Source organism: Gekko japonicus, unplaced genomic scaffold (assembly GCF_001447785.1).
Source record: "Gekko japonicus isolate JY-2015 unplaced genomic scaffold, Gekko_japonicus_V1.1 scaffold533, whole genome shotgun sequence".
Taxonomy (NCBI): Eukaryota; Metazoa; Chordata; class Lepidosauria; order Squamata; family Gekkonidae; genus Gekko; species Gekko japonicus.
This window is the reverse complement of record NW_015177023.1, coordinates 793499-815238: the sequence shown is the minus strand read 5'-3', so window position 1 is coordinate 815238 and position 21740 is coordinate 793499. Positions and strand designations below refer to the sequence as shown.

Genomic DNA, 21740 nt, shown 5'->3' with positions numbered 1-21740 from the left:
CTTTAGGGAGCGAAAGAATGTTCAGTCTCGGAGAAAGGCAACAGGTGGGCTTCTGTGCGCCGCCGAGCTCCTTTCGCCAAGCCTCGCGGTGTCCCTTGAACCGGCTGCAGCGCGCTCTGCGTAGCGGTTAAGCAAAAGCGGCACGAGAGTGCATCTTCGGAGAGGACAGCGAAGGCCCGCTTTGTTCCAGGGAAGCAAAACCCGCTTCGTTCCAGAGTTTCCAGGTTGCAAAGCGTGTGATTGAAAACAACCACAGCAACTAAACTTGGGGGAGCGCGCACAGCGGGGGAGCGCTCTCCAGCCTCACCTTGCCGCGGCAGAAGGGGTTAACGGGCTTGGAGAGCGCCCGCTGCCCGGGCTGCATGTCAAACAGGCGAAGCGCTCCAGGCTGCTGGCCCGGGGAGGGTGGGTGGAGCGAGAGAGCCCCCTCGCTTCGCTCCCCCCCTCCAGCCGCTTTGGCCGCTCTGGCGGAGCCTTCCGAGGGTCCGGCGAGCTCTTCCCCACCCACCCCCACGGCTTCTCCACCAGCCCCTCCCCCCGTGCCCGCTGCCCTCTCCTGCTCCTCCCCTGCAATCCCAAAGAAGATCTAATTAGCAGCATCGTTAATACTTTCTGCGCCCCTCGTGCGATCGGATTGATGTTCTCCACTTTCATACCCAAGTGTAAGTTGCTGGAGAAGGTGTATTAGGGTTATTGTTTGGTTTTTTGCTCTCCCCTCCCACCGGTTTTGCAATTCTCCAGATTTCGGAATTGATCCGACACATCCTTGGGGGGGTTTTGAAGGGGGGGGGGGGGGAGAGTTTGTGTTGTGTCTGTTGCGTGTTGCGCGCGCGCGCTCCTTGGCATAGCGAACTCCGAGGATGAAATGTTAAACCGAGCTGATTTGCTAAAGGTCAAGGGCAATCCCTGTCTTGTTCACCTATTTGGAAAGGATCCTAAAAATATACCTTTGCAGGCAGTTTGCTGTTGGTAATGTACTCTGCCTCGCAAATATAGAGATCGCTGGTTCAGGGTTTACCGGCTAGTGAAAGGAACGTGGTGCACTTTTCAGCTCTCAAATTTGCTTTCTAGGGCGATTCCTCACTCAGAGTAAGGGGGGGGTCTTTCTCGGTATTCGCTGAGGTTGCAAAAGACGGGCCGTTTTGCACGAGAAAAAAAGGATTCCGGTCTTGTGCGCGCAAAGATAATATTTTGCTTGTCCTCTTGGCTCCGCCCGTTCTTCCGCTATCTGGCGCTCGCTAAAGCGCACGCAGCCGCCCAGAACGAGAAGGCCCGTAGTAGCTCCCGACTTGCCCTTTGGTTCTGGTGCGGCTGCTCATAGCTCTGGGTCTGCCTGTCTGCAGAGGGTGCACTTGCAGACGCTGACTTCAATTGATCTAGGCTCCAGGACTGAAAAACTCTGGAATCCAGTTGCCTTCGGAACGGAAAAAGGGAGGCCTGCTCAGCGAAGGCGATGGGAAGACGGCTGGGTTCAAATCCCTGCCCTCAGACTGACCTCCCTCTACCAGCTGTCAGGCAAAAATGCTTGGAGGAAGGGTGGAATGCTAGTAAATGGTTTGGAATTAAGCCATGAAGAGATGGCCTCAAGGTATGACAAATGAGAATCTGTGGGATAAATTATTGGAATGTGTTGGGAGCATTTACATGATTTGCCTTTATAATTGCATTGGAAAGCTCACATTTCCCAGAAGCCCATAACAACCAACTGAAGCCAATATTACAGTCTTTATGTGTTTATTTGGATGGATGTGCAGTTCATATTTTATTGTGGTATTGGTAGAGTTGATATTGTATTGACCAACAGACCGAAAAATATTCCCAGTCCAACACATTTGAAAGAAAGGTAGATACATTTAAGAAAGTGCTATAAGAAGTCATTGAAACTCACATTTCACTGAGCAAATGCTTGTGAAGATGATTGTTTTATCCTGCCCTTTGTTTAAACAGCTCAGGGCAGCATCCTGTGAAGTAGATTCTAGGAAAGGCAGTGACTGATCCAGGGTTACCTGATCAGCTTCATGGCCAAGGGGGAATTTGAACGCAGGTCTCCCCATCCCGCCGGTGCAACACTATCCCACACTGCATCTTGCCATTGTTTTGCAGCTCACTCCATAACCTTGCAAGGATTTGACATTAACCTGATTTGGTTATTTATGGCTGCTCCAAAATGTCACAGAAATCACAATGCAGAAGGAAGGTTAACATGTGCAGAGTTATGTTCTTCTGGGTCAGTTGTAGTTAGTAGGATTTCAATCTACTTAGGATGGTGCTGCACCTGACACACACACACACACACACACACATGAGTAACATCAGAGGAAGACTGAGTTGCCCACCAAGTCGCAGACAAGTTTCTGCAGAAGTATTTATGGAGTTCATAAAACTTTACAGTGTTTTAATAGATGGTGAGGTTAGGATGACCTATACCTTTCCTGGCAAGACTCCTGTGCTTTTTATGAACTGTGCAGCATGCAGGCATTTGGCAGGTGAAGCTTTTCCATCACCCCCATATGCGATGGGGGGGGGGAGTCGCATGCTTTCAGGGGTCAGTTCAAAGCACAAGAGCCCTGCAACAAAATGGCATTCCTATGTAGTGCTTTTAAATACTTACCTTCTGAATTTAGGCTGGGAGCTCACTTTATTCCTTCAGTCGAGAGACTTGAAACTGCATAGTGTAGTTTTCTATGCACTGTGCAAATATCAGAAGTCCACAGTAGGTGTAAACTAAGTGTTGGTAGTTCCCCCTCCCATACTGTGAGTTATTGATAATGCAACAACAAAAGGAATAGGGGATAGTTTCACCCGTGAGAGAACATGGGCTCAAGTCTACAGGCAGGGAGGGATGATGAAAATGAAATGAGATAACTTCTCTGCAGTCCTATAGTGAGACTGGGAAGCAAAATAGGGTTGTTACAGAAAGTCAGGCAGGAGAACATGAAGGGCAAACAGTAATGGGGAACAGTGAAGGTGGGAGGCATGAAAGACTTAGGCCTAAAGTTGGAAAACAGAGCCTCCCACAGAGTAAGAGTCCTAAGTATAGCATGGCCAAAGTCAGTTCCCTGGCATGCCTAATTTACACTGGTCACTGTCCAGGCTCACTGAGGTAACAGATCCTGAACAGTGCCATTGTTTGCAGAAAAGTGCCATTGACTGCAGATCCTGAACAGTGCCACTGTTTGCAGACATAGTAAGGTGCCATGTAAAAAGTCCTCAGTCCTTTAGCAAGTCAGGGGCCCTGATGAAATCTTTACTTGGATCCACATAGTAAGGTGCCTACATGTAAAAGTCCTCAGTCTTTTAGCAAGTCATGGGCCCTGATGAAATCTTTACTTGGATCCATGACCTCTGCATGGTGAGGAATAAGAACCAGCTGGTGTATCTCTCTCTCCCCCCCCCCCATGCCTCAGGTGTCCATGTATGTGTGGCCCATTTAAGTATGGTACAGCTTCATCTGGAATATTGGTTAGATGAAATGTGCCTATATGCCCTGGATTTTCCATAAAACTGAGTGTGCTTAGGCCCATATCAACCAGTGTTTCAGATGAAATCTAGAACTTAACTATTCTGCCCCAACTCCTGGGAGACAGGAGCAAGAAAACAGCTCTTTTTGAACATGAATCAAATATTGCGTGGGAGAAACATACTGACTGGGCACTCTACACCTGAGCTGTCCTGTGGGCAGAACTGAGATCTTGATCAGGTGTCTGGAAGGAGGGAATTGTAGCTTATGAGCTGATATACTCAAACCAGCAAGGACGGAGGCTTAAATAGCTCCAGCGTGGTACAGTGGTTAGAGTGTCAGACTAGTCTTGGGGAGACACAGGTTTGAATGCCCACTTTGCCGCAGGCATTTACTGGGTGACCCTGGCCAGTCACAAGTTCTCAGCCTCAGCAGGATTGTTGTGATGATAAAGTGGAGGAGAGGGAAATGATGTGAGCTGCTTTGGATCCTCATTGACGAAAAAGTTGGAGTATGAATGAGGTGAATTAAATACATGAATAAATTTAGACAGAAGTAGCTCCGTCCTTTCTGTGTCATCTCTGCAACCTCACCCTGCAAAGAGTTGGTTCTGATATTTCAAGGAACTATAGATGTGGGGAAAGCAGTCTTGTTTTGTGGCATGAATACGGACCATAAACTAGGCACTTAACCAGTGCAGGACCATCTCTCTGCTGATCTATCATTTCCAACAATCTTGGTGGTCAGAAATGGGGGGGGGGCTGTGTGGCCAGGGCTGGAAGACCATCTTAACCCAATGGGTTAGGAAGAGCAGGCTTTACTGCCAAGGCTTTTAGATTTAAAGGATCAGATACTAGGAGATCCCTGATAAATTTTCAAAGTCTTCAAAGTCCTGACTCCCTATTCTTCAGTGGAGGAGAGAAATCAGTGTCCAGGTGTTGTGTCCACTGACCACCACAGGAGGTCAGCGCACACGCCTGAGCTTCAGCCCGGGACAACAATGGGGACTAGGATCCTAGTCCCTCCACTGGGGGGAACCAATGGGACCGTGGCGGGAGATTCAAACCCGCCAATAGGGCCCAGGGGTGGCCCCCCGGCCGTGTATATAGTTGGCCTGCCGGCCGTTGTGATGCTCTCTTGTTGTGTACCTAATAAAGCGTGCTATGCACCCTCACGTCTTCTGTCGTTCGTTCGGGCGGTTACCCACTACATAACACCAGGTCTTCCCATTTCCCCGCAGATGAGACTGCTGTTTTCCAGGGTCTGTATCATTAATTCCATGATCTGGGCCTGCATGCATTGGATTTTACGTGTCCCTTTGTGACATGAAGTTGTACTTCATATCAGTGAATGGCTGACATTCATTCCACTGGGGAAAATTAAAGCAGTGCACTTGAGAATCATGTTGCAGTGGGAATTATCCCATTATCATTCTGAAAAGAATCATGTCTCTCTTTCCTCCTAAAATATCAGGGATGTGAAAGCAGAAGCAATGAGTATTCCAGTGGAAACATCTCTCCCCGACCCCAGACTAGGTCTGAAGGCTGTCCAGACTAGAGATGCACATGAACCAAATTATGAACCAAAATTTGTCATGAACTGTGCCCGGTTTGTGGTTCGCTAGCCTTGGTTTGTGCGATCACGTCTCCCACAAACCACTAGGGTTGCCAAGTGGAACTTACCTTGGTGGCAGGGGACTCCCGGGTGGATCCCGGAGCACCGCATGTACGTCACCAGGAAGTGACGTTACGACGCTGACCACGCTGGGGGCGGGGCCACGACCATACAAGGGAAAACCATAGAGTTTTCCCTTGTATGTCCGTGGCCCCGCCCCCAGTGTGCCCGGTGTGCCCGCGTCACTTCCGGGTGACGTGCACATCGAGGAGGAGTTCCCCCCGGGGCCCGATCCGGCAGCGCTGGGGAACTGGCCTCTGGGGCGGGGGTTTCCTCGCCTCCCGGGGGGACTTGGGATCCCTACAAACCACCCAGAAACCGAAAGGTTTTAATGGGGGTTCATGGGAGTGGTTTGAGGGCCAGACATGCTGGTGCTGATGAATCAATTGTCCAGGCTGTGATTTCCCCAGAGAGCACTGTTTTGGAGGGCCACTACTCACCTCCCCCACAGCCAATCTCAAACTTGGAGGGCAGGTAGAGGGGCATCCCAGAGAGGTCCTCAGCAAGTTTGATGTCTCCAGCTTGCAGGGGTCCATTCAACACAATCCTAAGAGTGCACTTTCCTGGGGGCACTTGCTTTGCAGGCTGCAACTTGCCCCCCCAATCCAATCCTCACCAAACTTGGAGTCAGATAGAGAAGAGTCAGCTGGAGACTCGCTGCGATTTTGGCATCTCTTGCCCACAGGGGGCTGTTCTACCATGCCACGAACCTCACAAACCATGAACCAGTTCATTAAATGGAGAGGTTTGTGGTTCATGAACCACCATGAACCTCCATTTTCCCAGTTTGTGCCCATCCCTAGTCCTGACACCAGGATGTGGAGGGCTATCTTGCAAGGCTCCAGCTGTGGACCCCTTTTGCCTGAGAGAAGTGGAATGTGCAAATCAAGAATTATTTCAAGTTGTCTTTGACTTTCCTGAGGTGACTCTGAAAGTAAAAATGGCAGCACAGTTGGGATGGTGTTTCGGCTCTACCAAATGTCCAGTTTTGCTGCCCTTTGGAGCCAGCTCTGGCTTCCTGAATGCTCTTTCTGGTGTTAGAAGAAGAATGTAATCCTGATCTCTTCTTCTCAAGGCATCATAGAGATGTGCTCATTTTAGGTGCGCAGACCAGACATGTTTCTTGTGCTTTCCCTTTGCAGTGAGTTCATATTAGGGAATAGTGTGGCAAATACAAGTGGGTACCAGGGTGGGGGGAAGGCTTCATCTCTCCTTCCTCCAAATAAACTTGATTGGCCAAACTTGATGTAGCAACTCATAAAATGTTAGCCCTACCTCCTCTGTGTCTCTCACCATTGCTGGTAAGTTTACAGGTGATGCAGTAATTGCTTGGAGAAACCTGAGGGCTGCAGGGTAGCTTCTGATGCTGCTTTTGTTTTCCTTTTCAGCAAGTGTGGACGTCTCTGTAAGTGTGAGGCCATCATGGCGGCATTCAAAGGCATCTGGACTCAGGCCTTCTGGAAAGCTGTTTCAGCAGAATTTGTGGCAATGCTTATATTTGTCCTCCTGAGCCTTGGCTCCACAATCAACTGGGGTGTAGCTGAGAAACCTCTACCTGTAGATATGGTCCTTATCTCTCTCTGCTTTGGACTTAGCATTGCCACGATGGTGCAGTGCATTGGACACATCAGTGGTGGCCACATTAACCCTGCAGTGACTGTTGCTATGGTCTGCACTAGGAAGATCAGCCTTGCCAAGTCAGTCTTCTATATTGCAGCGCAGTGTCTGGGTGCTATTGCAGGGGCAGGAATTCTCTACCTTGTTACTCCCAGGAGTGTGGTAGGGACCTTGGGAGTCACCTCGGTAAACAAATTTTCTCTTGTTATTATGAAACATAACCAACAAACATTAGCACATGCATGTTCTGTAACTGAAATCTAGGGATCGCCTATTGTTATGTAACTGCAGTCACTAGGGATGATGGGTAATACTACTTAGCACGGGTTTTGGCTATGATTCAAGAGATCAAGTGATAGAAAGGCAAACTTCTTTTTTTTAATTCAAATTTTTATTTGTCAGACAATGTGACAAAATATAACAGTACACTTAACAACAAAAACACAGTGCTACGACGATCTACAAAATAACTGTGGAATTAACATAGCTTATAACAGGTCAGTATTGACTGTCAGTTCCAATATCATGAGATTATAATAACCTATTTCAAAAGTACAGTAAATTCTGGAGGTGCTCATTCTTTGGGATAATGTCACCTTCTGCAAGATATTGAACCACTGGGAACCAAACTGCCCGAAATGTTTTGGCATTCCATTGTGTTTGTTGGCAGGTTCCCATAACTTGTTTTGCCAGAAAGGCTCGGCAGGTCATTTTCCCATAGACAAAATGTTCCCATAACTTGTTTTGCCAGAAAGGCAAACTTCTTCAGAGAACATGATAACAAGCCACAGATGTAAAAAAGAATTGATCCTCAGCCTTGCATACACACCCAGTGCCTTGAGGATTAAGCACATAGATTTTGGGAGCATGCTGTAGTTCAGCATTTAAACTGAACCTCAAAGTATCATTTGATCCCTTCTCCAGGCCACAGTTCTAAACTGTGGTTTAATATCTATTTAGAATCCTGGTTTGGAGGAGAGAGACCAAACCTTTCTTTCTAATTTGTATATAATAATGTGCTTTGTTTGCCATGGATGTCTGTAAGGTAAGCATGAGGACAAGAGTGAAGAGGAGGGGAAAGGAAGCGTGTAAGCCCAAACATTGACTCCAGCTTGTTCATGTGGTTTGTAGTTTGAAAACAGAATGACTTAATTCACAGAGAAAGATTCTGAGTTTTGTTTTTTTTATTGGTGAGGCTTAAGACAGGTCTTGTTTTGATCAGTTTGTAATGCCAGTGAGCATTTTTGGCAGAATAGTTTTACTTTTCCATTATATTTACATGTATATTGGTAAAGAGGCACATTGGCATTACAAATCCTCTCCTGTTTTGTCTTGCATATTAACAGTGATTTATAAATAGCACCAGTTGGTTTAAACTTCAAATATGAAAATACTAGTTTAGACTTATAAAAATAAACCGTTGGCATGAATTCAAAGGATAAGATGCCATGTTTATTCGAACGTTGTATAAACCAAGGGAAGATTATGGGTGGTAGGGAATAAAGTAATCTATATTTAGGTATTTTGAGACAGGGTCTTGAGGTGATGGTTTCTTATCGAATTTTACATGGCCATTTTTTAATCCCTGAGATGATATTCAGGCAGCCGCCTTGCAGTGGACTGCCATGTGGATCACTTCCCAATGAATGGGTTTAACATTAAGTGGTTTCTGCAAATGCCCTTGTTTTATCATACAGACAGACATTACTTTGTGCGTGACAATTCTTCTTTGACAGATATTTTTAGAACTTTCAGAAATCATTTAATTGCACATAGAACAAATAGACGTGAAATGAGATTTTGAGATGAAATGATTGGGACTGTTAAAAAAAATCAATGCCATTATGATGGTGACTGAAAGCTCCATCAAGATGACATGGTTCTTTAAAACAGGCCGTGCCTCAGAGTTCAGCTTTGTTCTCTGCTAGTAAAGGATCCCCATCAGTCCCGCTGCAGGACCTATTAACATGCACTTGAGCTTCCTGCTGCCTGTTTTTAATTGAAATAGGAATTAATTGAGTTAGGGCTAATTAATGGATTTATAATAGAACACTAAATTATAGTCCTCCTAAGGAGAAAAAAAAGCACACTGAAGGCCACACTGAAAGAAACGTTCTCTGGATTCTTGCAATGTACGAATAGAATGAAGTGCAGCTTGCGCCAGCTCCAATCTGGGAACCATCTGTCATACATATGATAATGATTAAAAAGCTGATTCTTAGCCTTGCTGTGATAGTCGGGGAACCATCTGTCATACATATGATAAGCTGATTCTTAGCCTTGCTGTGATAGTGCAGGAGTGCTTAGAGTAAAGCCATGCCAACTGTTAAAAGTCAATACAACATGTACAAAATTGTCACATTAGCTTCACAGCTACACAGTGTGGCCATCAACACAACAGGGACAGGGCTTTGATTTTTTAAAGATTTCTGAAGCAGGGCACCATTAAATGTAATTCCCATCACTGCAGTGCTTTGAACTGCTTCAGACATTAACAAATGGAGCATCTCAGTTATTCTAGTGTGGAGCTGTGATGCACTATCAGATGAATCGCAATGGCTGTATGCAGGAGAGTACCTAGTGAATCGCAATGGCTGTATGCAGGAGAGTGCATCTGGTCAGATGGTGCTGCTTCTTTGTGATTGTATCCCCAGGAATGATTTGACCCATCTGTATGGAGTTAATTTTTAAACACTCAACACCATACTAGCCTGTAGATGGGAGGAACTGTACATTAGCCATAAAGGCAATGCACCAGACTAAAGCAACTTCAGTTCCTTGCATTGTGGCATCTGTCAAGCTCCACTGCAGTGTGGAGTGTGATTTTATTTTAAAGGGGTTAAAGTCACTCCTTGGTCTTGTGTGCAGTCCCGCATTGGGGACTGCATTTACGCAGGCGTGCCAACAGAGACGTTTTCTAGCTTCTCAGGAACAAATACGGTGCCCCTCCCTTCAGCTCATGCCCAGAGCGTTCCCACTGAAACCATGCCAAGGATGAGAGGTACCATTTTCCCTCAGTTCCTCTTTGCTGCCGAGCTGAGAGGAACACTTCTAGCTTCACTCCTGTTTTTCTGACGTTTATCTTTACTTACTCTTCTGATTCTTCATGGGACTGCCAATTCCAACAGGTCTGATTCTCCTTTTGGCTGTGTGCCTCTGTCATGGCCCCGAAACCTCTACTTAAGAAGTGCCTTCAATGTAGCACTAAAATGCCTCACTCAAATGAGCACACTCTTGACACCTCTGTCTGCAAGGCCAGGGCACCCTCTGCCTCGCGTGAACCCATTCCAAGGGCTGAATTGTTGGTATCACCTAGGTTGGTTCCGACCTCGGATACATATCATTATCCCCACTCCTCCACTTGCACCTGCTGATGTGACCTTGGGTCAGTCACAAGCTCTGGCACAGCTGTCCTTGAAAAAGAGCAGTTTGTGTCAGAGCTCTCTCAGCCCCACCCACCTCACAGGGTGTCTGTTGTGGGGAGGGGAAGGGAAAAGGAGTTTGTAAGCCGCTCTGAGACTCCAAGTGAAGGGCGGGGTATAAATCCAATTTCTTCTTCTATTATTGTTCCCGATCTCCAGAACTGTCTATGGCTCAACGGAGCTCTTCTGAACCTCCATCAAAGAAGTGCACTCAAAGTCCAAGCACTTAAGCAAGACTTCTGTCCAGAGCCGCTCCAAGCACCCTGATAGACCATCCAAGACTCCACTCTTTTGGAAGACCCTTCTTTGATTCCTTGTACACCTTTGTCTCATTTTGAGGACCCCATTGGTCGGACTCAGAGGTCAAACCTCTGTCAGTTCCAGCAGGGCCAATATATTGGGGGAAGCCACCTCCAGCTCCCCAGTCATTGGTTCCAACACAGCAAGACACACAGTTTGTGCCTTCCCACAACCCTGGTGGGGTGGACCCTGGCAGGTCCCGTACCAGCAAGGTTCTTGGCCTACCTATCCACTATACCCACAGCTTTGATGCAACCCACTTCTTTCAAATCCGATTGCCTCTCGTAAGCATGCGTTAGCTTCCTCTTTAGGTTCCTACTTCTACCCAGGACCCCAAGCTTCTGATGAACAGCAAACAGGAGGAGGGCTACCATTCTAATCTAGGTTTGGGATTAGCTACTGATTCCTCTCCTGACGAAGCCGTAGGGGATGCTATGCCAATGTCCCCAACTGAAGATCTGCGTCTCTTCTCCAAACAAATGATTAGGATTGCTAAATCTTTGAAGCTTGAGGTTGTCTCCTCTAACCTGAAACCTAAGCATAAAATCCTCTCAGTGCTTTACTCCAATGCTCCTATCTCCATTGCCCTTCCTGTCCTGGAAGATTTTCTCAACATGGCTAAGGGTTTGTGGGAAAAACTGTCCTTTATTCCATCGACATCCCATTGGACGGTAAATCAAGCCAAGCACCTCCATGGTTCCCACTCTGCCCCTGTGGATAAGGAGTGCCACAGGATTGAGTCTATGGGCCAGAAACTCTATTCAGCCGGTGTGTTGAATTTCAGAATAACTAATTATCAGGCTACAATGGCTGCCTATCAACTCTTCCTTTGGGATTGGGTAGCGCCGCACTTTGACTCCCTTCCTGGGGAACATAACTCAGTGGTCCAGATCCTGCGTGCTGAAATGATGCATCTGGCAAAGCAGTAAATGAATGCAGGCAAGCATGCAGCGGACTGTTCTGCAGGATCTATGGCATCCAGCATTGCCTTCCTGCGTCTCACATGGCTGTGTTTTACTGCCCTGTCTCCAGATCCATGTACTAAAATAGAGGACTTATTTTTTGAAGGAGACCAGCTGTTCACGGTCAAAATGGACGAGACCTTGAAGCAGATTAAAAAGAACAAGCAAACAGCAAAGTCATTGGGTGTGACATTGGGTCTGTCACAGCCCACTAGGCAGCACTTCACTCGAGGGATTGCGCCTACCACCAGCCGAGGTATCAGAAGGGGACTCCTACCACCTCGCCTTCCTCTTCTTATTTTGGACATAACCACCATTTCTCAGCCCAGTTGTATGGCAGACGTCAACCCACCAGAGCTGGGTCGAAGCTCCCCCCAGTCTCACACTCCTATGGAGCAGGAGCAGAAAGCACTGTTCTGCCTATATGGCAGCACACCATCGTCCACCTTTTTCTTCCAGGACAGACTGTCTCCTTTTCTTAGTGAATGGCGGAAGATCACCTCTGATGCCTGGGATCTGGCTACTATTGAAAGTGGCAACAGGTTGGCATTTATACAGATGCCCTCCTTGGGCCCTTCCCCTCTTAGTAGGGAGGAGACCAGTGAGGCTCACCTGCTTGACGCAGTGTTAGAGCTTGTCTGAAAGGGTGCTGTTCAGTTAGTTCCTGATTCAATAGTTGGCAGGGGGGGTTACTCCCCGTATTTTTCTGTCCCTAAGAAGGATGGCAGTCTATGCCCTATTCTTGACCTGCGTAACTTTAAAAGTCATTGTTCGTTAAAAAGTTCTGGATGGTTCCTCTTTCTCTTGCTAAAATTAAATTGGTGGTTTGTAGTCTTGGATTTAAAAGACACTTATTCCATATCTCCACTTTCAGTGCGGTGGCTCATCGCTTATTCCATATCTCAATTCTTCCAGACCACTGAAAATATCTCCACTTTCAGTGCGGTGGCTCATTTTATCGGTTTACCATTCTCCCCTTGCACCCTGTGTGTTTTCACTAAGTATGGGTGTAGTCATATACCATTCTCCCCTTTGTCCTTGCACCCTGTGTTTTCACTAAGTATGGGTGTAGTCATTGCATTCCTGAGGTTGGAGAGTTGCTCTGTCTTTCCCTGTTGGATGACTGGCTGCTAACTGCTCCATCGAAAGACCACTTGTCTCTGACCTTGGCAATGGTAACCAGATTGGCATTGGCAGTTAATTGAAAGAAATCTAATCTGACCCCTTGTGAGCTAGCAGGTTTTATTGGTGCAGATCTGGATTCTGTTAAGGGGTGGGCCTGTCCATCCCTAACCACCTTCATGTGATTTGAGCCTTAATCTCCAGTTTCTAATTGAATCGTTTTCAGTCCGCACTACAGGTGCAACAGCTTCTGAGCCTTATGGCCTCTACTACTGCTGTGGATCCCTTGGTCAGACAACACACCCATTGCAAAACTGTTTTTTGAGAAAATTCAACCCATCCTCTCAGGCACAACCTACTCTTCTGTCTGTGTCCAGAGCTATCATTAGATCCCTGTCAAGATGTATGTTGGGGTTCCATTTGGAGTGCATCTCCATACCTAGACAGTCACCGCAGAAGCCTCCCTTTTTGATTTAGATTATAACTGTAAAGGAGATTTTTGCCCTGATCCCAATTATTCCTTGTTGTAATTACTACAATTTGTAGTAACAAGTTATGTGATTTTTGTAATAAATCTTGGAAAATATTTTTTAAAAAAGAAGCCTCCCTTTTTGGCTGGGGTTCTTCTTGCTGTGATTTTATGGTATAGGGGGTGTGGTCTGCCTTTGAGTCCTCCATGCATATCAAGTTTCTTGAACTAAGGGCAATTAGTGATACTATTGCTTCTTTTGCAGACTTACTCCACAATGAACACATGCATACAGACAACACCATGGCCATGTTTTATGTCAACAAGCAGGGGGGCACAAGGTCATTGTCTCTGTGGAGAACGGAAAAGATCTGGAATTGAGGAAACTACAACAAAGTTTTCCTCCATGCGATTCATATTTTTGGGGCCCACAATACTATGGTGTATGCACTGAGCAGGTTCACCCTTCTTCACCACAAGTGGTCACTGTCCAGGGAGTACATCCTTCGAGTCTTCCAGCAGTGGGGTCTCCCAACAGTACACCTGTTTGCCACTTGCAGAATGTGAAGGAAGCACTTTTCTGTTCCTGGGCGGGCCATGATGTGCAGTCCCTAGGGGATGCATTTCAGATTCCCTGGATGGGAGGGGTCTCTCAAAGAGAGAGTGCTGGGTGGAGTTTGGCTCAGGGCACTCACTGCATTCTGGTTGCCCCCTTTTGGCTAAACAAGTATAAAGCCAACAGTCATGATAGTCTGACCCACAAACAGTCATAAGACTTATAAGACTGCTCCACTCTCAAAAGTTCTCAACCTGTAAGTACTACAATCCCCGGGCCCCATGGCCTATCTGCTGAGCTCATGAAGAACAATATTGAATGGTGGTCTCATTCTCTTGCACATCTCTTCACATTAATTGATAAATTTGGTACATTACCAGAATCATGGTTAAATTCCATAATAATTCCGATCTTCAAAAAAGGTGACCCTAACAACCTAGAGAACTATAGACCCATTAGTCTCTTGACTACTCTAGGGAAAGATTATGCTAAACATCTTCTTAAGAAATTATCTGAGTGAATGACTTTTCATAATTTACCAGGGAGAGAGCAAATTGGATTTGTAACAAACCACTGTACTTTATATCATTGTGTAGCAGTATCTTTTTTAGCTGAAAAATATATCCGACACCCTAGAGGCAAGTTATACATTGCATTTATTGATTTCCGTAGAGCCTTTGACTCAGTCGATAGACAGATTCTGTGGGGAAAATTACACAAATTGGACCTTGACAAACACCTTCTGTTTTTGTTGCATACATTTCATCTCTCTAACACTTGTCAGGTTAGATTTGATGACAGAGGCTCCTTAATACAAAAAATTCCTGTGACCAAGGGTGTAAAGCAGGGTTGTGTTTTAGCCCCCTTTCTGTTTAATTTGTTCCTTTCATATCTCCCTTCGTATTTGGCTAAAATTGATGGACACACTCCCAAATTAAACTCAGCCTTGGTTCCTACCTTATTATATGTGGACGATGCAGCAGTTCTTTCTTTGATTAAAATAGGATTAAACCGCTCCCTATCAGCATTTATTTCATTCTCTAACCAGAACTCCTTATTTATTAATTTTGATAAGACTAAAATTTTGGTAGTTTCTAAATCATTGAGGCATTCTGTCTGTAAGATTGATGGAAGAGAAATTGAACACGTTTCTTTTAGATACTTCGGTATTCTCTTTCATTATACTAAAATGGTCCATGCATTAGGAACACTCTCTTAGCTTAGCTAAGAACAAGATGGCTGCTATAGCCCATTTTCACTATCAAAAAGGTAACCAATTTTTTCCCGGCCGCCCTACGGATTTTTCAGACTACAGTGATTCCCCAATTACTGTATGGGATTCCTGTGTGGATTCAGGACTTTAATTAAAAAGTGGAATGAGTTAATGCAATCTTTCTGCGTCGTATTCTTGGCATTCCCAACTCAGTTATTCTACTTTGTATGTTGAGTTGAGTCTCTATACCATAGAATCTAGAGCTTGGATCGCTGCCATCAAATACTGGTTACATCTTTATTTTCAACCTCCTCCAAATAGTCTTATCGCTTTTCTAACTGCTGATCTGTATGTTTCTAAATGGTCCCAATTAATAAGGGCAAAAATTAATTCCAATGAATCCTATATATTCCAAATAATTCAAAGGAGACTTCAGGGTATAGATTTACAATTAATAAAAGCTGGAGCAGAAGGGACTTGTTCCCCCCATTTCCTGGGTCTTGCTTTCCCACAAAACCCTATGGCTCAGTACTTTTCAAACTTAATCCCTTCTCAACACAAAGCATTTATGCTGGCCAGATTCAATATATTTCCCTCAGCCATGGTCACAGGCAGATACAAGGGCATCCCTTATGAGGCAAGACTCTGCAGATGTCTCTGCAAAGAACCTGACTCTGTTCAGCATATTCTCTTAAACTGCCCACTGTTTACTCCGCTACGTTTACACTTGATTAGCCCTCGCCTTCAACTCTCTGCAACCAATAGAGGTATTGAATTCTTGCTAGCGGACAAAACCCCCAAAGTTACTGAACATGTGGCAGAGTTTCTGGCAAATGTACTTAGGGGCCAAGAAACAGAGGGAAGAAAAAAGGGAAGAGGAAGAGAAAAGGAGGTAGAGAGAGTGAGAGAGATAAGATGTATCTATGATTCCTCTTCGGATAGTCAAGCTTCTTACTGTAACTGTTTTAATTACTGTGATACTCGAGATTACTGTTCCGAACTTTTATCACTTTGCCCTATTATTATTACCATATACAATGTTACAAATCACTGTACTCTGTTTCTCTATGTTGGCATATGGGCTGATTTGTACTGTTATCTTTTCTTTTAAAGTTATTGTTATGCCAATAAAAGTTATTGGAATTGGAACTACTACAACCAGAAATGGGACCATTTTTCTGGGTAAAGGGGAAGGGTTCTGTCCCTTCATCCAGTCCCTTGTCCTTTGAGCTCACTCCACTAGGGCACAAGCTTCCTCTGCAGCTGCAGCCTTCCGCAGAGGAGTCCCATTGTGTGAGATCTGCAGAGCCGCTGCCTGGTCATCAGAGGACACCTTCATCCAGCATTACGCCACTGAGGGATGCAGGAGTGGGCAGGGCAGTCCTGCTTGACTAGAGCTCTACACTTACCGCCAGGTGAGTAGCTTGTTATTCTTCTCAATGTGGGACTGCACAGAAGACTGAAGATGAAAACAGGGTTGCACTTACCTATAAGCATTGTTCATCGAGTCGTCTTCTGTGCAGACACACATTCCCTCCCTCCTGCCCCACTGTGAACTCTTTCTGTGGCTGTGCTTTGTGCTGCAGGGGGGCTCGGAGGTATGGAAGGATTGAGGGAAAATGGCACCCATCATCCTTGGTGCAGTTTTGCTGAGAACGCTCTGGGCATGCACCAAGGGGGAGCACCCTCTCTATTCCTGAGAAGCTAGAAAATTTCTTCATCAGCAGGCTTGTGCAAGTGCAGTCCCCAGTGTGTGCCTGCACAGCAGACAACTCAACAAACCACCGTTACAAGTAAGTGCAACCCTGTTTTCCTTACTCATTTAATTTGAAATGGATTTAATCAATGGGGAGAAAATGATGTTTTCGTTTCTGTGTATTCTTCATGTTTCCCAGATCTCTAGTGTGCTTCTTTTTGCTAGGTACATAAAGACCTTTCCGCTGGCCATGGACTACTGGTGGAGTTGATCATTACATTCCAGCTGGTTTTCACTATTTTTGCGAGCTGTGATTCAAAACGAAGCGATGTCACAGGTTCAGTGGCATTAGCAATTGGACTGTCAGTTGCAATCGGACACTTGTTTGCTGTAAGTAGCTGGTTTCTCTGGGAGTATTAAACAAGCCATTATTCTCTCCTTTTGCTGAATAACTTGACGTAAATGTTATGTAGCCAGTTAGTATTGCAAAGCATAAAATGGTTCATGCATGATCCCAGGAAAATCTGAATAGGTTTCACTGGAAAAACAGTTTTGTGTGTATTCAAGTATCTTTGAATTCACCTAGTAGGAAAAATCCTGACTCATCTTACAGGATTGCTGCAGAGTGTTGTAGTTTAGAGTTTAAGCTACAGCTTCTTGTGGAGAGAAGAGGCAGTGTTCATTGTGCAAATCTTGTTTCCCCCATAAACTTACTAAGTAGGAAAGTGTCTTTAGCTTCTCCTCCTGTCACCAGCATTTGTGGGGGGGATATTGACCTGAACTGTCGGGTTGCTTTTAGATTATGTTGGAAGAGCCATGATAGGCTCTCCAGATGTGTTTTCAAACTTAAAAGCAGCTGTGGCAAAGTCTTCTTTCCCCCTGTCTACTTTTCTTGCTGGGTTAAGTGCAGCCAGTGGGGTAGTTTTGATCAGGAGAGAGTTCACCACCAGCCACCTAGAATCAGGCTCCTCGTCTGAACTGGAGAACCCAGCAGCTGCTGTTCAGAACGACTAATAATAATAAAAAGAAACAACACAGAATAGGTTGGGAAATCTGATCCATCATAACATGTGATTTGGCCCTTGGGGCAATTCTGTGTGTTTGATTGTGCTAGTGAAAGCCAATGCCACACTATTGTTTACTGCAACAAACACATAAAGCATGGACTGTTAGATTCAGATACATGTCTCTTCAAACACTTGTTCTAAGAACCCTGACCAAGTCTGGGTTTCTAGACACTTGTACATGGGCACTTCAAGACCTGTACTCTTTTAAATACTAGCTTTGGTTCACTGCTATAGGTTCACTCAGTGGACTCAGTTCTTCCCTGTTGCAAGGTCTTTGGGTGGATTCCTCCTTGACAAACAGTACAAATCAGTCTGCCTCGTGGAGTACTCTTGATCAAAATCAAATTGCCTCTGGCACCATGAGGGATATACCCAGGCTGCCTGGAAGGATTGACGCTTGGCCAGTGATAGCAGCAGCTGTGCTATGAGGGATCCTAGAGGTATGCTCACAGCCCTGGGAAGGCTCAGCTTGCAGTCCTGTAGCTTGTCTCCCGTGCTGCCTCTTCTTCATACCCATTTTCCTGGCCCAGCTTACTGAGGAGTGCTTTCTGTCCCCTTCAGGTGCTAAACATTGGTATTGCATAATAATGATTTATAATAATCCTTACAAAGAAATATATATATATATATTTAATGCAGATCAACTACACAGGTGCCAGCATGAACCCTGCTAGGTCATTTGGACCTGCCGTTATCATGGGAAAATGGGAACACCACTGGGTAAGTGATACTTAAATACTTCTTATTTTAACAGAGCAACAAATAATTGAAAATGTTACTCATGTTTGCTCTAAAAAAATTATTTCCATAGAGATTATAACTGTGAATGAGAAGCACTATACTGCAGTTTTGTTTCATATGTTTTGTAGTTCTTTAAATGAATACAAATGAGAACAGGTAATCAATAATTTTAAAAAATAATAATTTCAAAGCAGTATTTTAAAACACTAAGTATTTCTTTTTAAAATGACCTGATTTAAAATGAAATCTAACATCTAAAAATGTAACATCTTAAACCTGAACAGGTGTCTCTGTTATGAACTTATGATAAAGTTGTTTTTCTTCCTAGAGAAAGAACTGTGAGGAAATCATCTTTGTTGGGCATCATATGCTCCCTCTAAGCTGTGGAGTCTTGTGAGCAAAAATTCTACTTTGTGAGCTACTGGCATTTAAGTTGTGAGCAAGCGATTTAGCTACTGCATGAATTAGTTTGCTCTGGAGCCATCCTTCCTGAGCTAAGACAAAAATGTGTGAGCCGGAGGCTAAAAAAACTGTGAGCTAGCTCACACTAACTCAGCTTAGAGGGAACACTGTGTGCTGGTATTTTGGGCTGGGGGTGGGGGGGGGGGGGAGCAGGGACCAGCAAATCACCACAGGTATTGCCTGTCGATCCATCCATTTTGCCCAGGAACCGCAACTAGCCCTTGCTTCTAGGTGAGACTGTTTACTTTTGCAGACCAGGGTAGGGCAGTTACATGACAAAGGAGAAGGGACAGACTAAAGAAGAAATGAACCATAGAAAGAAGAAGCACATTTTAGTTACAGCGTAGATCTTTGCTGAAAATCTCTGTTGAAAGAAAGGTTTCCGTCCGTGGAGTACTTTTGCAGGGGGGGGGGACCTTTCGCTCTGCAGCTCCAGATGCCCTATGAAATGCTGCTCCTGATTTTATGGTTACAGCAGCAAATTACAGGAATTTTTATTTAGGAAATATTTAGATAATTATAGGGAGGCTTGATTTTGGGGCTTTTGTGTGTGGGGGGGTGTCTTCTGATTTATATTGCCTTGATTTAAATTGATATACTCTGAAGACAAAACTTTGATTTTTTTATTGAAACTGAATCAGTATAGAACTTGAATCATCAGATAGGACAGCCTGTGTGAGAGGGGTCTCCCTAAATTTGGCAGGATTTCTGTGCAGGAAACGTACCTGTGTCTGTGATAGCATATGAGCTCAATTGTTCACCAGCACATTTTTGGGGTTTGTGTAGCACACGTTAGTAAACTTCTTGAGACACCCTTAGTGCCATTCTGTTTAATTTCTTTTATATTTTATGGGTGCAGTTTGATAAATAGGGAGCTTCCAAGACAGATAACGGGCCAGGATTCCATCAAAACTCATAAGAATACCAGGTATCTTTCTTGTTCAGCATACTCGGGATTCTTTTGTATAAAGTATGACTGTATCATCATGCTTTGTGTGCTTGTTTATAAGGACACAGGACCTGGAACATAGAAAATTTTTCTCCTTCATGTGGTTTGGCTAACATAATATGCAAGTGACAGGTACCCCCTAGGAAGTGTGTTATGCAAGCATGCAACTATATGGGTAGATGCTTTGCACATTTTTGTAGCAGTGCTGGAGGAGGCATCAACCCTATCCTTCAGGTTTTGTGCAAGATGATCCTTGTCTGTAACCTACAGTTTTATTGGGACCATTGCTCTTACTACATGATCTTCTGTGTTTCTGTTCCACATTTCATGCAGATATATTGGGTAGGACCAGTCATAGGAGCAGTCCTTGCAGCTGCCCTTTATGAATACATCTACTGTCCCGATGCTGAGCTCAAGCAGCGTTTCAAAGAGGCCTTCACTAAAACAAGTCAGCAGTCCAAAGGGAAATACATAGAAGTAGAAGACACCAGGAGCCAGGTGGAGACAGATGATTTCCTCTTGAAGCCTGGAATGGTCCACGTCATTGACATTGAGAAGGGTGAAGATAAGAAGGGAAGAGACCCAACAAACGAGGTGCTGTCATCTGTATGACTAGCAAGGAGCACTGAAAGCAGAGAACGGCCTACTACCTTGCCCACAGATAGCCTTCCACCCATAAAAGAGACAGATCTGTTGTAAATTAGGCCCCTACCTCATCTTAAAATCATAGCAGCAATTAATTATCAGACCACAACCCCCATTGTGTTGAAGTGGTAGCAGTTAACGATGTTGAGTGATTATTCCAAATTGAGAATCTTCCTATTGGTGATTATGATAGAGGGAATCTTTCTGTTCCTTCTCTGTCCCAAGTGAATTTTAGAAGAAGCATACATTTTTATGCAGGCAATTCCAAGTAGGAAATAGCAGTTGTTGACAATCAGATTGACAGATGAGGTTTATCTGAAGATGCCTATAGACACAGAAAGCAGTGTCTATCAGATTGTTCTTCTGACACTTAATTGCCTGTTGTCAATCCTGATTAGAATTTTAATGTTAGAGTCCATGAAAAGCTCAGAGACAGCAAGGCCAACATAGAGGACACAAAAATCCTTTCAAATCATTGGCTTTTTATATCCCATTCTAAAATAACCATTCTGTCAACTTTTAAAATTGATGCTACCTCCAGGGGCTCATACTCCCTCCATTAAATTCTCTATACTCTTCTTTCACATAGTAGAAAGAAACCCTTTCCGATCATAACTAATAATCTTAAAACTGAAGGGTGTTGATGACGATAAGGAATACATCACTTTATTATCCTTCCCTTAAAAAGTTCATATGAAATTTCAGTTGTTTACAACATAACATTAGTAGACCTTTGAGGGCATATACAAACAACAACAAAATTTCATATTTCATCTCAAAAGAAACAAAAATATGGGCACAGTCCAGCCAAAGTTAAGCACTCTATGGTGTAATTATGAGAACACTTTCCTGGGAGTAGACCTGCTTAGGATTTCATTGCTAATGGGAAATCCCTAGGCACAAGCTTAACTCTCCACACTAAAATCAGAGGAATTTGAGAGTGCTTCACTATGGATGGAGGGTATCCAGCAAATATCCAAATGTCAGTAGAAAGATGAAGGTTGATCTGTTTTCAGTGCACTTATCCAGTTAAAAAAAATACTGTGCCAAGTTTATATAACTGAAATGTTAAACTTACTTATCCACTGTGCTCACCATGTGATTTGTTTATTAATAGCAAAAAGGCATTTATTAATTATTTTTAAAATACTGGCTGTGAAATACTTTGACAACTGATGCTTTGCTTTTGACTGTTAACAAGACTTGTTTTAGGGCTGCTTCAGACACTACAGATTTCCCGCACAGAAATTGTTCTGTGCAGGAAAAAAATATGTACCGTGTGTGGCAGTTATTCAGGTACCTGTGTTCCATCATCTGTACATTCAGTGTACGTGTGCTGAAAAGCCACAGCTAACAAAGGCATGTGCAGTTGTCACAACAAAATC

The 21740-nt window shown here is 44.5% G+C and overlaps 1 protein-coding gene across 3 annotated transcripts in view; it reads left to right on the top strand.

The window, feature by feature from the left end:
• AQP4 (aquaporin 4) overlaps nt 1-21158 on the top strand; it is a 21397-nt gene extending 239 nt beyond the window's left edge. For 2 of the 3 annotated variants that reach the window (XM_015427798.1, XM_015427800.1), the window contains exons 2-5: nt 6523-6937; nt 16717-16881; nt 18198-18278; nt 20044-21158. In XM_015427798.1, the coding sequence (XP_015283284.1) occupies nt 6523-6937; nt 16717-16881; nt 18198-18278; nt 20044-20322 (940 nt within the window). In that variant the 3' untranslated portion in view covers nt 20323-21158. Of the gene's footprint in view, nt 1-586; nt 663-6522; nt 6938-16716; nt 16882-18197; nt 18279-20043 lie in introns of those variants that run through there. The other variant, XM_015427799.1, reaches the window with a different exon arrangement.
• Nucleotides 21159-21740: the final 582 nt, after the last annotated feature.